At 69.1% G+C, this 14,753-nt stretch overlaps 1 protein-coding gene across 1 annotated transcript in view; it reads left to right on the top strand.

Annotated features, from left to right (window-relative positions):
• SPEG (striated muscle enriched protein kinase) overlaps window positions 1-14,753 on the top strand; it is a 118,935-nt gene that overhangs the window by 32,219 nt on the left and 71,963 nt on the right. Inside the window, exons 2-4 of the mRNA XM_077829841.1 lie at window positions 8,585-8,674; window positions 8,851-9,220; window positions 12,055-13,550. Coding sequence (XP_077685967.1) covers window positions 8,585-8,674; window positions 8,851-9,220; window positions 12,055-13,550 — 1,956 coding nt within the window. The remainder of the gene's footprint in view (window positions 1-8,584; window positions 8,675-8,850; window positions 9,221-12,054; window positions 13,551-14,753) is intronic.

The following is a 14,753-nucleotide window of genomic DNA, read 5'->3' as shown; positions in this document are numbered from 1 at the left end:
CAGCTTCCTTCTCCAGCAGGACCCCCAGCCTGGGGCTGCGACTGCCCTGCGCTCAGCAATTTGTCCTGAACTGATACTCTCAGTTGTGTCCCGCCAGAGGCCGCATTGTTACGGCCCCCTTAGGGGGGCCTGGAGGAGCGTCTGGGGGGGTGAGTGGTAACACAAGGAGCCAAGTGGTGGGGCTCAGGCAGTCAGGCCCGGGCAGTGTGGGGCCCCAACCCTGGGTGGCACATGGCTCAGGCAACATCAGAACATCCGAGCAGCCAGACTGGGTCAGAGCAAGGGTCCATCCAGCCCCGTGTCCTGTCTGCTGACAGACGCCAGGGGCAGGTGCCCCAGAGGGAGTGAGCAGAACAGGGAATCGTCCAGTGATCGTCCTGCCGCCCATTCCCGGCGTCTGGCAAACAAGCGGCGACACCAGGTGGCTTGGGCCAGCCCAACACAGTGTCCCGTTTTCACTTTGGGAAATATGGTCACCCTAGCACGGGGCACCTGTAAACAGCCCCCCACACACACACCTGGGCACCTGTCACCTGTCACTGCCCGCACGGGGCACCTGTAAACACCCCCCACCCCACGCACACACCTGGGCACCTGTAACACACCCGTCACTGCCCACATGGGGCACCTGTAAACACCCCCCACCCCACGCACACACCTGGGCACCTGTAACACACCCATCACTGCCCACATGGGGCACCTGTAAACACCCCCCACCCCACGCACACACCTGGGCACCTGTAACACACCCATCACTGCCCACACGGGGCACCTGTAAACACCCCCCACCCCACGCACACACCTGGGCACCTGTAACACACCCGTCACTGCCCACATGGGGCACCTGTAAACACCCCCCACCCCACGCACACACCTGGGCACCTGTAACACACCCATCACTGCCCACACGGGGCACCTGTAAACACCTCCCACCCCACGCACACACCTGGGCACCTGTAACACACCTGTCACTGCCCGCACGGGGCACCTGTAAACACCCCCCACCCCACGCACACACCTGGGCACCTGTAACACACCCATCACTGCCCACACGGGGCACCTGTAAACACCTCCCACCCCACGCACACACCTGGGCACCTGTAACACACCTGTCACTGCCCGCACGGGGCACCTGTAAACACCCCCCACCCCACGCACACACCTGGGCACCTGTAACACACCCATCACTGCCCACACGGGGCACCTGTAAACACCTCCCACCCCACGCACACACCTGGGCACCTGTAACACACCTGTCACTGCCCGCACGGGGCACCTGTAAACACCCCCCACCCCACGCACACACCTGGGCACCTGTAACACACCCGTCACTGCCCACACGGGGCACCTGTAAACACCCCCCACTCCCCCCCCACACCTGGCACCTGTAACACACCCATCACTGCCCACACGGGGCACCTGTAAACACCTCCCACCCCACGCACACACCTGGGCACCTGTAACACACCCATCACTGCCCACACGGGGCACCTGTAAACACCCCCTACCCCCCCACACACCTGGGCACCTGTAACACACCTGTCACTGCCCGCACGGGGCACCTGTAAACACCCCCCACTCCCCCCCCACACCTGGGCACCTGTCACTGCCCGCACGGCGTACCTGTAAACACCCCCCACCCCACGCACACACCTGTCACCTGTCACTGCCTGCACGGGGCACACACAGGCCTTTGTCACATACAGGAGAAGCCCCACGGGTCCAAGCAGCCCCCTGCAGCCCGTTTGCATGGAGGCACCTCTGCCCCGGTCCTGTTTCCCAGTCCCTGGCCCGTCCGTGCCGCGGGACTCGCCGTTACCCAGTGCCTCTGCCCGCTCACTCTGGCCGGAGGTGCGTCGCAGGGAGCCATGGAGAGCAGCGTTCGTAGGAAAGCGGGCACTGCCGCCCGGGAAGCTCCTGGGCGTCCTGCCCCTGCTCTGTGGATATTTGCCCAACCGGGTGGGGTAGGTGGGGCCGGGAAATGCCCCGGTCTGCACTCCACTCATGGTGCTTCTCGGTTCCGCAGCCCCCGGTCAATGCCAGCACGCCAGGGCCCATCGTCGGCCGCAGCGGGTGAACCCTGCGGGGTGGCCTGGGGGACACGGAGCCCCTGGCACCTCTGTAATTGGCTGCAGATCAAAGACCTGGGTGATGGGCCCGCTGACGTCTTCCAGCGTCTCACCCCCAGCTCAGCCCTGGGAGCAGGAGCAAGGGCGGGCAGGGAGCGCAGGAGACCTGGGCTGAACCCCAGAACAAGCTGGTGATGCGAACTGGCCGGGGAGCTGGCTCTGGCTGGGAATCGGCCCCGGGAGAAGGCTGGGGACCCCTTCACCGGGACGTTTCACCCGGGACTGTCACTGCGCTAGGGAGCAGCCCCGCCTGGCCCCGGGCTGGGGCTGTCATCCACTGGTTTTTCCAGCTCGAACTTCTCCACTTGCTTCCCGGGCCCACGTGCAGGGGGCCCTCCCTGTGTGCGGCACGAATGCCCTGCACGGCTGTGCCCGGGTCCCGGTGTGCTCCAGGGCCTTGGTGCCCGGGCCAGCCTGGGCACTGGGGCTGCCGTTGCGGGTTCCAAGGGGCGTTTGCTGGGCCAGGCAGGGGTCCTCAGCCCCTCTCCACCGCAGGAGGCATGAGCTGCTCCCAGGAGCTTTGCAGAGGGAACTGCTCAGGACACCCCCCGTCTCATTGGGGGGTGGTGGTGGGGGGGCCCCGTTTCCTCTGCCCTGGGGCTGGGCGCTGGCTCTTGCCGGGGGCGGCTGGCCGGAGGGGTAACGCTCTTCTCTTTTCCTTTGCAGAAACCCGGTCACTCGCGGCGCTTCGGGCGCTTCACGCATGGTGCGTTGTTCCTGGGACCCCTCCCCTGGGACCCCCAGCCCCCTCCCCTGCTCTGCTGCCACCCGGGGCTCTTGCATTGGGGCGGCTCCTGTGTGGAGTGACTCAGGAGCCAGGGAACATGCTGGTGCTGAGGGCCCCTGCCCCCCTCGGCCGGGCCCTGGGCAGGGGGCTCAGACCCCACCCTTCCCTGGCCTGCAGTCCCCCGAGGAAGGCTGCACCTGGGGGTGAGGGTGGGCCTGGCAAACGCCAGCACTGCCCCCAAGTTCTCTGGGGCTGCTGCTGACCCACGTGGCACTCGCCTGGCCCCACCGGACGAGGTGCTGCTGGGGGCCAGGAAGGGGGTGAGCCTGGAATTGCCCCTGCTGCAGCTTCGGGCTGTGGGGGGGGGTGTGCAGGGCAAGTGGGCGACAGCCGGGGGGAGCGGCTCCCTGGGGGTGGGGAGCGAAGCCGGTGTGGGGCAGGGTGGGGCTGTGACGGGGGCAGGGCAGGACGGGGGTGTGGCAGGGTGGGGATGTGACGGGTGTGGGTGTGCGACGTGTCGGGGGGGTCTGTGAGCGCACACGCTCGTGAGAGGGGCGGGGCTGGGTGTGCCGTGTCGGGGGGTCTGTGAGCGCACACGCTCGTGAGAGGGGCGGGGGCGGGGCTGGGTGTGCCGTGTCGGGGGGTCTGTGAGCGCACACGCTCGTGAGAGGGGCGGGGCTGGGTGTGTCGGGGGGGTCTGTGAGCGCACACGCTCGTGAGAGGAGCGGGGCTGGGTGTGCCGTGTCGGGGGGTCTGTGAGCGCACACGCTTGTGAGAGGGGCGGGGGCGGGGCTGGGTGTGCCGTGTCGGGGGGTCTGTGAGCGCACACGCTTGTGAGAGGGGCGGGGGCGGGGCTGGGTGTGCCGTGTCGGGGGGTCTGTGAGCGCACACGCTTGTGAGAGGGGCGGGGCTGGGTGTGCCGTGTCGGGGGGTCTGTGAGCGCACACGCTCGTGAGAGGGGCGGGGCTGGGTGTGCCGTGTCGGGGGGTCTGTGAGCGCACACGCTCGTGAGAGGGGCGGGGCTGGGTGTGCCGTGTCGGGGGGTCTGTGAGCGCACACGCTCGTGAGAGGGGCGGGGGCGGGGCTGGGTGTGCCGTGTCGGGGGGTCTGTGAGCGCACACGCTCGTGAGAGGGGCGGGGGCGGGGCTGGGTGTGCCGTGTCGGGGGGTCTGTGAGCGCACACGCTCGTGAGAGGGGCGGGGGCGGGGCTGGGTGTGCCGTGTCGGGGGGTCTGTGAGCGCACACGCTCGTGAGAGGGGCGGGGGCGGGGCTGGGTGTGCCGTGTCGGGGGGTCTGTGAGCGCACACGCTCGTGAGAGGGGCGGGGGCGGGGCTGGGTGTGCGACGTGTCGGGGGGGTCTGTGAGTGCACACGCTCGTGAGAGGGGCGGGGGCGGGGCTGGGTGTGCCGTGTCGGGGGGTCTGTGAGCGCACACGCTTGTGAGAGGGGCGGGGGCGGGGCTGGGTGTGCCGTGTCGGGGGGTCTGTGAGCGCACACGCTCGTGAGAGGGGCGGGGGCGGGGCTGGGTGTGCGACGTGTCGGGGGGGTCTGTGAGTGCACACGCTCGTGAGAGGGGCGGGGGCGGGGCTGGGTGTGCCGTGTCGGGGGGTCTGTGAGCGCACACGCTTGTGAGAGGGGCGGGGGCGGGGCTGGGTGTGCGACGTGTCAGGGGGGTCTGTGAGTGCACACGCTCGTGAGAGGGGCGGGGCTGGGTGTACCGTGTCGGGGGGTCTGTGAGCGCACACGCTTGTGAGAGGGGTGGGGCTGGGTGTGCCGTGTCGGGGGGTCTGTGAGTGCACACGCTCGTGAGAGGAGCGGGGGCGGGGCTGGGTGTGCCGTGTCGGGGGGTCTGTGAGCGCACACGCTCGTGAGAGGGGCGGGGGCGGGGCTGGGTGTGCCGTGTCGGGGGGTCTGTGAGCACACACGCTCGTGAGAGGGGCGGGGGCGGGGCTGGGTGTGCCGTGTCGGGGGGTCTGTGAGCGCACACGCTCGTGAGAGGGGCGGGGGCGGGGCTGGGTGTGCCGTGTCGGGGGGTCTGTGAGCGCACACGCTCGTGAGAGGGGCGGGGGCGGGGCTGAGTGTGCCGTGTCGGGGGGTCTGTGAGCGCACACGCTCGTGAGAGGGGCGGGGGCGGGGCTGGGTGTGCCGTGTCGGGGGGTCTGTGAGCGCACACGCTCGTGAGAGGGGCGGGGGCGGGGCTGGGTGTGCCGTGTCGGGGGGTCTGTGAGTGCACACGCTCGTGAGAGGGGCGGGGGCGGGGCTGGGTGTGCCGTGTCGGGGGGGTCTGTGAGCGCACACGCTCGTGAGAGGGGCGGGGGCGGGGCTGGGTGTGCCGTGTCGGGGGGTCTGTGAGCGCACACGCTCGTGAGAGGGGCGGGGGCGGGGCTGGGTGTGCCGTGTCGGGGGGTCTGTGAGCGCACACGCTCGTGAGAGGGGCGGGGGCGGGGCTGGGTGTGCCGTGTCGGGGGGTCTGTGAGCGCACACGCTCGTGAGAGGGGCGGGGGCGGGGCTGGGTGTGCCGTGTCGGGGGGTCTGTGAGCGCACACGCTCGTGAGAGGGGCGGGGGCGGGGCTGGGTGTGCCGTGTCGGGGGGTCTGTGAGTGCACACGCTCGTGAGAGGGGCGGGGGCGGGGCTGGGTGTGCCGTGTCGGGGGGGTCTGTGAGCGCACACGCTTGTGAGAGGGGCGGGGGCGGGGCTGGGTGTGCCGTGTCGGGGGGTCTGTGAGCGCACACGCTCGTGAGAGGGGCGGGGGCGGGGCTGGGTGTGCCGTGTCGGGGGGTCTGTGAGCGCACACGCTCGTGAGAGGGGCGGGGGCGGGGCTGGGTGTGCCGTGTCGGGGGGTCTGTGAGCGCACACGCTTGTGAGAGGGGCGGAGGCGGGGCTGGGTGTGCCGTGTCGGGGGGTCTGTGAGCGCACACGCTCGTGAGAGGGGCGGGGGCGGGGCTGGGTGTGCCGTGTCGGGGGGTCTGTGAGCGCACACGCTCGTGAGAGGGGCGGGGGCGGGGCTGGGTGTGCCGTGTCGGGGGGTCTGTGAGCGCACACGCTTGTGAGAGGGGCGGGGGCGGGGCTGGGTGTGCCGTGTCGGGGGGTCTGTGAGCGCACACGCTCGTGAGAGGGGCGGGGGCGGGGCTGTCTCTGACCCTGCCCGTGTACACTCGTGTGCGGGGTGTCTGTGATCGCAGCCGTGGTTCTGCTGGCTAGGAAGGGGGGGCTGCAAGCGGCAGGCACCATGGGGGGTGCTGCGGCTGAGAGCCCCCCAGGCCCCAGAAAGGACCCTCTGGCTGGGCTCGGCCTTGCTGCGTCGGGTTCTTGGGGGAGTTGGGGGCAGAACCCCCTCGGGGGGCGACGTGCTGGGGGGAGCCGGCCTCCCCCAGGCTCCGCGGCTGTGCCAGGGGCAGAGCTGGGGCACTCAGCTGGGGAAACCGGGAGTCTGGGGTCCCAGAGTGGGTCTGGAGAGTGGAGGGAGGCCAGAGTAGGGTGCGGGGGGGGCTCTGTGCTGTGCTGCGTGTCTGCATGTGGGGAGGGGTGTAGCTTGCCGGGGGGGCTGTATACTGTGCTGTGTGTATTTGGGGGGGCTGTCATGGGGTGGAAAGGAGCAGGACGGGGCTGTGTGTGCCGTATGTCGGGGGGGGTCTATGAGTGTGCGCACGTTCGTGAGAGGAGCTGGGGCGGGGCTGGGTGTGTCGGGGGGTCTGTGAGTGTGTACACACTCGTGAGAGGAGCCGGAGTGGGGCTGGGTGTGTCGGGGGGTCTGTGAGTGTGGACACACTCGTGAGAGGAGCCGGAGTGGGGCTGGGTGTGTCGGGGGGGTCTGTGAGTGTGTACACACTCGTGAGAGGAGCCAGGGTGGGGCTGGGTGTGTCGGGGGGTGTCTGTGAGTGTGGACACACTCGTGAGAGGAGCTGGGGCGGGGCTGGGTGTGTCGGGGGGGTCTGTGAGTGTGCACATGCTTGTGAGGGGCCCGAATGGGGCTGGGTGTGTCGGGGGGGTCTGTGAGTGTGCACATTCTTGTGAGAGGAGCCGGAGTGGGGCTGGGTGTGTCGGGGGGGTCTGTGAGTGTGTACACACTCATGAGAGGAGCCAGGGTGGGGCTGGGTGTGTCGGGGGGGTCTGTGAGTGTGGACACACTCGTGAGAGGAGCCAGGGTGGGGCTGGGTGTGTCGGGGGGGTCTGTGAGTGTGCACATTCTTGTGAGAGGAGCCGGAGTGGGGCTGGGTGTGTCGGGGGGTGTCTGTGAGTGTGGACACACTCGTGAGAGGAGCCAGGGTGGGGCTGGGTGTGTCGGGGGGTCTGTGAGTGTGGACACACTCGTGAGAGGAGCCAGGGTGGGGCTGGGTGTGTCGGGGGGGTCTGTGAGTGTGCACATTCTTGTGAGAGGAGCCGGAGTGGGGCTGGGTGTGTCGGGGGGTGTCTGTGAGTGTGTACACACTCGTGAGAGGAGCCAGGGTGGGGCTGGGTGTGTCGGGGGGGTCTGTGAGTGTGCACATTCTTGTGAGAGGAGCCGGAGTGGGGCTGGGTGTGTCGGGGGGTGTCTGTGAGTGTGGACACACTTGTGAGAGGAGCCAGGGTGGGGCTGGGTGTGTCGGGGGGGTCTGTGAGTGTGTACACACTCGTGAGAGGAGCCGGAGTGGGGCTGGGTGTGTCGGGGGGGTCTGTGAGTGTGCACATTCTTGTGAGAGGAGCCGGAGTGGGGCTGGGTGTGTCGGGGGGGTCTGTGAGTGTGTACACACTCGTGAGAGGAGCCAGGGTGGGGCTGGGTGTGTCGGGGGGGTCTGTGAGTGTGCACATTCTTGTGAGAGGAGCCGGAGTGGGGCTGGGTGTGTCGGGGGGGTCTGTGAGTGTGGACACACTCGTGAGAGGAGCCAGGGTGGGGCTGGGTGTGTCGGGGGGGTCTGTGAGTGTGCGCACGTTCGTGAGAGGAGCCGGAGTGGGGCTGGGTGTGTCGGGGGGGTCTGTGAGTGTGGACACACTTGCACACGCCTGGTCCTGGATGTTCCACTCCATGCATCTGAGGAAGTGGGTTTTAGCCCACGAAAGCTGATGCCCAAATCAATGTGTTCGTCTCCGAGGTGCCACGAGGGCTCCTCGTTGTTTCTGCTGAGACAGATGAACCCGGCTACCCCTCCGAAAGCTGGGGGTGCTGTCTCTCAGGGGGTGCAGGGTCTGTGACCCGCCCCCCCTCAGCCCTTGCTTCCCATGGGACCCCCCCACCCCCCAGCTGAGTGCCCCCCTGCCCCCGCCAGGCTGCCCGCAGCTCGGCAGGCTGGGCCGATAACCGGCGCTGATGTCTCTCTCTCTCTTGCTGCCCCGATGGAAGCGAAGTTTTCCGCTCCTGCAGGAAGCAAAGCTACGGTAGGAAACTTGCTCAGCCTCACCCCCCACCCTGGGCCCCCTTGCCGCCCCCATGCTGCTCCCCCTCCTCCAGGCCACACGTTCCCCCCAACACCTCCCCCCAGCACGGCTGGCTCTCCTCTCCCACCGGCTGCTGCTCCCAGCCCACAGCCGAGTCCCAGCACTGGGTCCAGCTCAGGCCCCCCACTGGGGACACTGGGGCCGACGGGCGCTGTCTCCTTGTGCCCACCCAGACCCAGGGGGGCCTTGGCACTCGCCTCTCCCGCCTCCCAGCAGCGACCTGGATTCGGTGGGTCGGGGGGTTCCCGGCCCGGGAGGCCCGAGTGGCGCTGCCCGCCCAGCTGTGCCCTCACCGCCCACTTCTCTCTGGCTCCAGACTCGGAGACAGGCGAGGACGACGCCAGCGACCCCCAGGGGACGCAGCGCAGTGAGCTCCAGGATGAGACCCCTTTCAGCTCCCCCACAGGTGAGCGGGAGCCGGCCGGGGGGCTGGCGGTAGCTCTGTCGGGGCTGTGCGTGGGGCGGGGGGGCCTGGCTCCAGTCGGGGCAGGAGCCTGGCCGGTGCCAGCTGGGAGCAGGCAGGGGCTCTGGCCGGACCCCTCCAGGCGCTGCCCGCCAGTTCACCCTCTCTCCTCTGCGCAGGGGAGTCGGACATGCTGGTGGACACCTCCATGACCACCTCGGCGCTGGGCCTGTCGCAGGCGGAGGACCGCTCCAGCTGGTCGGGCAGCCAGCAGACCGTGGTGGAGAAGGCGACGGAGCCCGGCCTCCCGGTGCAGGGGCCCTACCTGCGCCCCGGTGGCTGGCAGCCGCAGGGGACCCCAAGGCAAGCACACGCGCAGGCCCCCCGCGGTGCCGAGGTCAGGCACCTGGGGGTGGAGCCGCTCCTACGGGCGTCGCGTGCTATTCTGGTGGGCACAAGCTGGGGGTCGGAGGATAGCCTCTCGGTGGCCAGCGACCCCTACGGCAGCGCGTTCAGTCTGTACAGAGGACGGGCGCTCTCGATCCACGTGTAAGTAGCTGGGGGAGGCTGCGGAGGGGGCATCGTGCTGGGGCCATCTCCTCCCGACCCCCGCAGCCATCTCAGCCCTCAGCCTTGGGTCTTTCTTTGCCTCCTTTCTCCCTGACGGGGGGGAACGGGGCCCCTGAGCACGGCAGGCCCTGCCCGAGGGGCTGCGGGGGGCGGGTTGGGGGCCGGGGCTCTGCAGCTGGCAGCGGGAGCCATCGGCCCAGCTGGCTGCTGTGCTCAGGGGCCCCATCCTGCCCGCTCCTGCCACTCCATCTCGCTGTCTTGTGTTCGAGGCTCCCCCAGGTTATCACCTTCATCGCTCCGCTTCCCACCCCCACGGACCCCAGCCCCCCTTGCCCACCACCCGCGGGCACAGCCGGGTTACCCCCACGCGTCCAAGGGGCTCGGGGGGGAGGGGGCGGGTCCGTGGGCATCCTGCTGAGACCGTGTGTGTGTCTGTGTGTGCCCACGTGTGCGTGTGTCTGTGTGTGCCCACGTGTGCGTGTGTCTGTGTGTGCCCACGTGCGTGTGTCTGTGTGTGCCCACGTGTGTGCGTGTGTCCGTGTGTGCCCAAGTGTGTGCGTGTGTCCGTGTGTGCCCAAGTGTGCGTGTCCGTGTGTGCCCACGTGTGTGTGTGTCTGTGTGTGCCCACGTGTGCGTGTGTCTGTGTGTGCCCACGTGTGCGTGTGTCTGTGTGTGCCCACGTGTGTGCGTGTGTCCGTGTGTGCCCAAGTGTGCGTGTCCGTGTGTGCCCACGTGTGTGCGTGTGTCTGTGTGTGCCCACGTGTGTGTGTCTGTGTGTGCCCACGTGTGCGTGTGTCTGTGTGTGCCCAAGTGTGTGCGTGTCCGTGTGTGCCCACGTGTGCGTGTGTCTGTGTGTGCCCACGTGTGCGTGTGTCTGTGTGTGCCCACGTGCGTGTGTCCGTGTGTGCCCACGTGTGCGTGTGTCCGTGTGTGCCCAAGTGTGCGTGTCTGTGTGTGCCCACGTGTGCGTGTGTCTGTGTGTGCCCAAGTGTGCGTGTCTGTGTGTGCCCACGTATGCGGGTGTCTGTGTGTGCCCACGTGTGTGCGTGTGTCTGTGTGTGCCAACGTGTGTGCGTGTCCGTGTGTGCCCACGTGTGCGTGTGTCTGTGTGTGCCCACATGTGCGTGTGTCTGTGTGTGCCCACGTGTGCGTGTGTCCGTGTGTGCCCAAATGTGCGCGTGTCCGTGTGTGCCCACGTGTGCGTGTCCGTGTGTGCCGATGTGTGTGCGTGTCCGTGTGTGCCCAAGTGTGCGTGTCTGTGTGTGCCCACGTGTGCGTGTCCGTGTGTGCCCACGTGTGCGCATGTCCGTGTGTGCCCAAGTGTGCGTGTCTGTGTGTGCCCACGTGTGCGTGTCCGTGTGTGCCGACGTGTGCGCATGTCCGTGTGTGCCCACGTGTGCGCGTGTCCGTGTGTGCCCACGTGTGCGCATGTCCGTGTGTGCCCACGTGTGCGTGTGTCCGTGTGTGCCCACATGTGCGTGTGTCCGTGTGTGCCCACGTGTGTGTGTGTCTGTGTGTGCCCACGTGTGCGTGTGTCCGTGTGTGCCCAAGTGTGCGTGTCCGTGTGTGCCCACGTGTGCGTGTGTCCGTGTGTGCCCACGTGTGCGTGTGTCTGTGTGTGCCCAAGTGTGCGTGTCTGTGTGTGCCCACGTGTGCGTGTGTCCGTGTGTGCCCAAGTGTGCGTGTCCGTGTGTGCCCACGTGTGTGTGTCCGTGTGTGCCGACGTGTGCGCATGTCCGTGTGTGCCCAAGTGTGCGTGTCCGTGTGTGCCCACGTGTGTGTGTCCGTGTGTGCCGACGTGTGCGCATGTCCGTGTGTGCCCAAGTGTGCGTGTCTGTGTGTGCCCACGTGTGCGTGTGTCCGTGTGTGCCGACGTGTGTGTGTCCGTGTGTGCCCAAGTGTGCGTGTCCGTGTGTGCCCACGTGTGCGCGTGTCCGTGTGTGCCGACGTGTGCGCATGTCCGTGTGTGCCCAAGTGTGCGTGTCCGTGTGTGCCCACGTGTGTGTGTCCGTGTGTGCCGACGTGTGTGTGTCCGTGTGTGCCCACGTGTGCGTGTCCGTGTGTGCGTGTGGCTGGGTGTGACTTGAGGCTGCGGCAGCGGGGGGTGAATTCCTGCCCAGGGCCCAGCCGTTGAGCCGAGTAACCTGATTGCCGTAGTACGCCCAAGCCTGCTCCCCGGTCGTGGGCTCCGCAGCCCCCCAGCCGGGCTCCCCCAGCAGGGCTCCAGCTCTAGCTACCCCCAGCTGCCTTGGCCGTGCCAGGCCCGGGGGGCTGCCGCCCAGCGAGCCCCATCCGTACCAGCCCGGCCGTGACGCTTCCCGCCAGTGCCCAGGGCTGTGCCCGCTCCGGAGCCGGGGGGAGTGCAGGCCCAGGTGCCCCCGGACCACACCGTGCGTGGTAAGACCACAGCACCCCTGGCTTGCAGGGCACAGCCCGGGTGGTATCGCAGTGGGACCGCTCGTCCCCCTGGTGCCAGCCTCCATCCCGGGTGCCAGATCCCAGATGGGCTTTAGACAGTGGGGCCAGGACTGCGGCCCAGAGAAGGGAGACGCCCCATTAGCTCCTCCAGCCCCTCTCCCAGGGCAGGGCAGGGCTGGGCTGGCTGTCCCAGGCTGGCTCTGGTTCCCTCGGGGTGTGTGGGGGAAATGGGGGGGCATTCCCAGCTGGATCTACCCCCCCCGCACAGGGTCGCCTGCGTTCACACCCCCTCCCAGCCCTGGGAAGACCAGCTCTGCTGCCTCGGGGGGCAGGGCTGCATGCCAGGCTGTAAGCAAGGCTGGCTCTGACCCCCCCGCTTTCCCTTCTGCCTGCAGCAGCATCCCCCAGGGCGGGTACAGGAGAGACGACCCCAGCGGAAGCACCTCGGAGCTCGCTCCGAAGCCTGGTGCAGCCCAGCCGCTGGCCTCCAAGCCACCTGCTCTCTGCCTGCCGTCTCCCAGGGTGGGCCAGTGTCCGGCCCAGCCGCCCGGAGCCAGCCGAGGTCCTGGCGTCGTCTCCCCCACGCCCCTGACGCCCCGCAAGACGGCCCTGATGCCGGTGGAGTACCAGGACACGGTCCCCGAGGAGTACGAGGAGAAAGTCCGGAAGCCCAAGTCTCTGGGGTACTCGCAGGCCAGCACGCTGGAGTCCCGGCCCCAGACCCCGCTGAGCGAGACCTCCAGCCGGGTGTCGGTGCTGAGGCCCTCGCCCAAGCTGGCGCGCTCCGGCTCCAAGATCTTCGAGAAGCTGAAGTACTTCGAGGAGCGCCGGAAGAGCCTGGAGCAGACCGACAGCCCCCTGCCGGTCCACGCCTGGCTGCCCCTGCGCAAGACGCGCTCCTTCGACCAGCCCGACCTAGGCCAGCGCCCGCTCACGCCGGGCGGCTCCCGGGAGGAGCTGCGGGACGGGGTGCGGTCGGAGATGGGCGGCCCGACCTGCCGGCGCCAGGCCTTCCGCCACAAGGCCGCCTCGTTCGACGAGCGGGGCCGCTTCGCCAGCCGGGTGGGCGACATCGAGCACAGGTTCTCCGAGGAGCTGAGCCGCATCAAGAAGACTGTCTCCAAGCAGCAGCTGATGAGGTCGCAGGAGCTGGCAAAGGCTGGCCTCCCGCGGGCCCCCTCGCCCCGGGGCCCCAGCCAGCTCTCTGCCCCCCGGGGGCTGGGGCCACAAGCCACCCCGGCCCCGAAAGGCCAGCTGCTCAAGGCCCCACCGCCGGTGGAGAACGCGCACAGTATCCAGCAGCTGGCCCTGGCCAGCGTGGGGCAGGGGGGGCCCGCAGACGGGGCGGAGCGGGGGGCCACGCACAAGCCACTGCTTCGGAGCTGCGCCCTGACCAGCCAGCCCCGGGAGGAGGCCAGAGCCAGGAGGAGCGTGGAGCCGGAAGGTGCTGAGGGCAAGAGGAAGGTGGAGCAGTGCCCCTTATCTCAGGCCACTCCGCTGGGGCGGGGGGACCTGCCAGAGGCTGGGACCCCCGAAGGAGTCGCTTGCCTGGAGGGGGGCCCCGCGGTCGGGGCGAGAGCTAGCCGCGACGGCAGGGCCCCCGGGGCTGGGAGCGAAGCCCTGACCACTAGGCCAGCAGGCCAGCACGGGCCGCACAGGAAGCGGGACGCGGGCCATGAGGTGCGGTTCTTACCCTGGGCCAAGCCCGGCCTGGAGCTGGGAGCTGGCCTGGAGGGGGGCCGGGCAGGGCAGCGTGGCACAGGCAGGGATGCCGAGCAAAGGCAGCTGAAGGTCACAGAGAAGAAGGAAGGTGCCCGGCTGGCTCAGGAAGGGAGAAGCACCCGGAGCAAGGGGAAAGGCCGCCGGCCCCGGCCCACCTCGCCGGAGCTAGGTAGGGGCAGCCGCTGTCCCCCCCGCGGGTGGGTGGGGGCCCCCAGGGGTACCCACCCACAGGACCCAGCCAGCTCCCCTCGGTCCCGTACGGCCAGGAGTCCCCCAGAGAGCCAAGCACTTTGGGGTCAGAGCTGGGACAGGAATCCCGGGTTCACTTCCCACCTCCCGCGCCGACTCCTTGGGCAGGTCCCTCAGGCAGAGGGGCTGGCTGCTTGGGCTGCCCCCTGGGCCCTGCCAGGGCTGGAGAGCGGGGGGCCTGGGGGTCCCCGGCTGTGCCAGCTGGAGAGGCTAACAACAGGAGCAGACACGCCAGCCTGAGCCTTCTCCCCAGGCCTGTGCCCAGGGCGCCCTGCCGTGCCCCTCCTCACGCTCTTAGCAGGGCGGGGGCGGGCACCAACGCGCCCTGCTGCCCGCTGCCGGGAGCGTTACCACTGTGGTGGGGCACGTCCGTCCAGGCTGGGTCTGGGCAGCACCCGGGACGAGGGGCCCTGGCCCCGGGGGGCTCAGCTCCTGCCCTCGGCCAGTGCAGACAGAGCACTGGGGCTGGGCACGCTCCACAGCCAGGCAGCCCCGCGCTGCCCTGTCCCACCCCCATGGCAGGGATCCCCGGGGGCTTTGGGAATGGTATTTACCATTGTGCTCTGAGCGGGCGGAGCAGGGGAGGGGCTGGGGGCTCGGCTCACTGGGGTGGGTGCGGGCACAGGGAGGAGGGAGTGAACCGCCCCAGGGAGCAGGAGAGGGGGCCCAGGGCTGCAATGCCAGGAGTGTCGGCAGGGGGCGGTGCATGGCGTGGGGGTTCAGGGCCAGGGCCAGGTGGGGCGGGGTAGCTGTGTGCTGGGTGGGCTGCCGGGGGTGCTGTGGGTGCATGGGAGGAGGCAGGAATCAGGGGTGTGGGGCCCCGTGGGATGGGATGGGTGCTGTGCTGGGGAGGGTTGGCTCCCCGGGGCAGGGACAGGAGGGGATCTCTGGGTCCAGAGTCTCTGGCTAAGTGCCCTCCCCAGAAGGGAGTCATGGGACGGGCATGGGGAGCCCTGTGGGTCACTGCAAACACTGAGACTCAGCAGGGCTAGGACTCCCCAAAGCCCGGCCTGCCAGGGCCATTGCCCTGGCTTCCCCAAGCAGGTGTCGGTCCCTTGCTCTGCCCTGCCTGGGCTCCACGGCACCGGGAACCCAGTTCCCTCCTGCCCCTTTGACAGCCCAG

Source organism: Eretmochelys imbricata, chromosome 11 (assembly GCF_965152235.1).
Source record: "Eretmochelys imbricata isolate rEreImb1 chromosome 11, rEreImb1.hap1, whole genome shotgun sequence".
Classification (NCBI taxonomy): domain Eukaryota; kingdom Metazoa; phylum Chordata; order Testudines; family Cheloniidae; genus Eretmochelys; species Eretmochelys imbricata.
The sequence above is the reverse complement of the archived record's forward strand: the minus strand, read 5'-3'. Positions and strand labels throughout refer to the sequence as shown.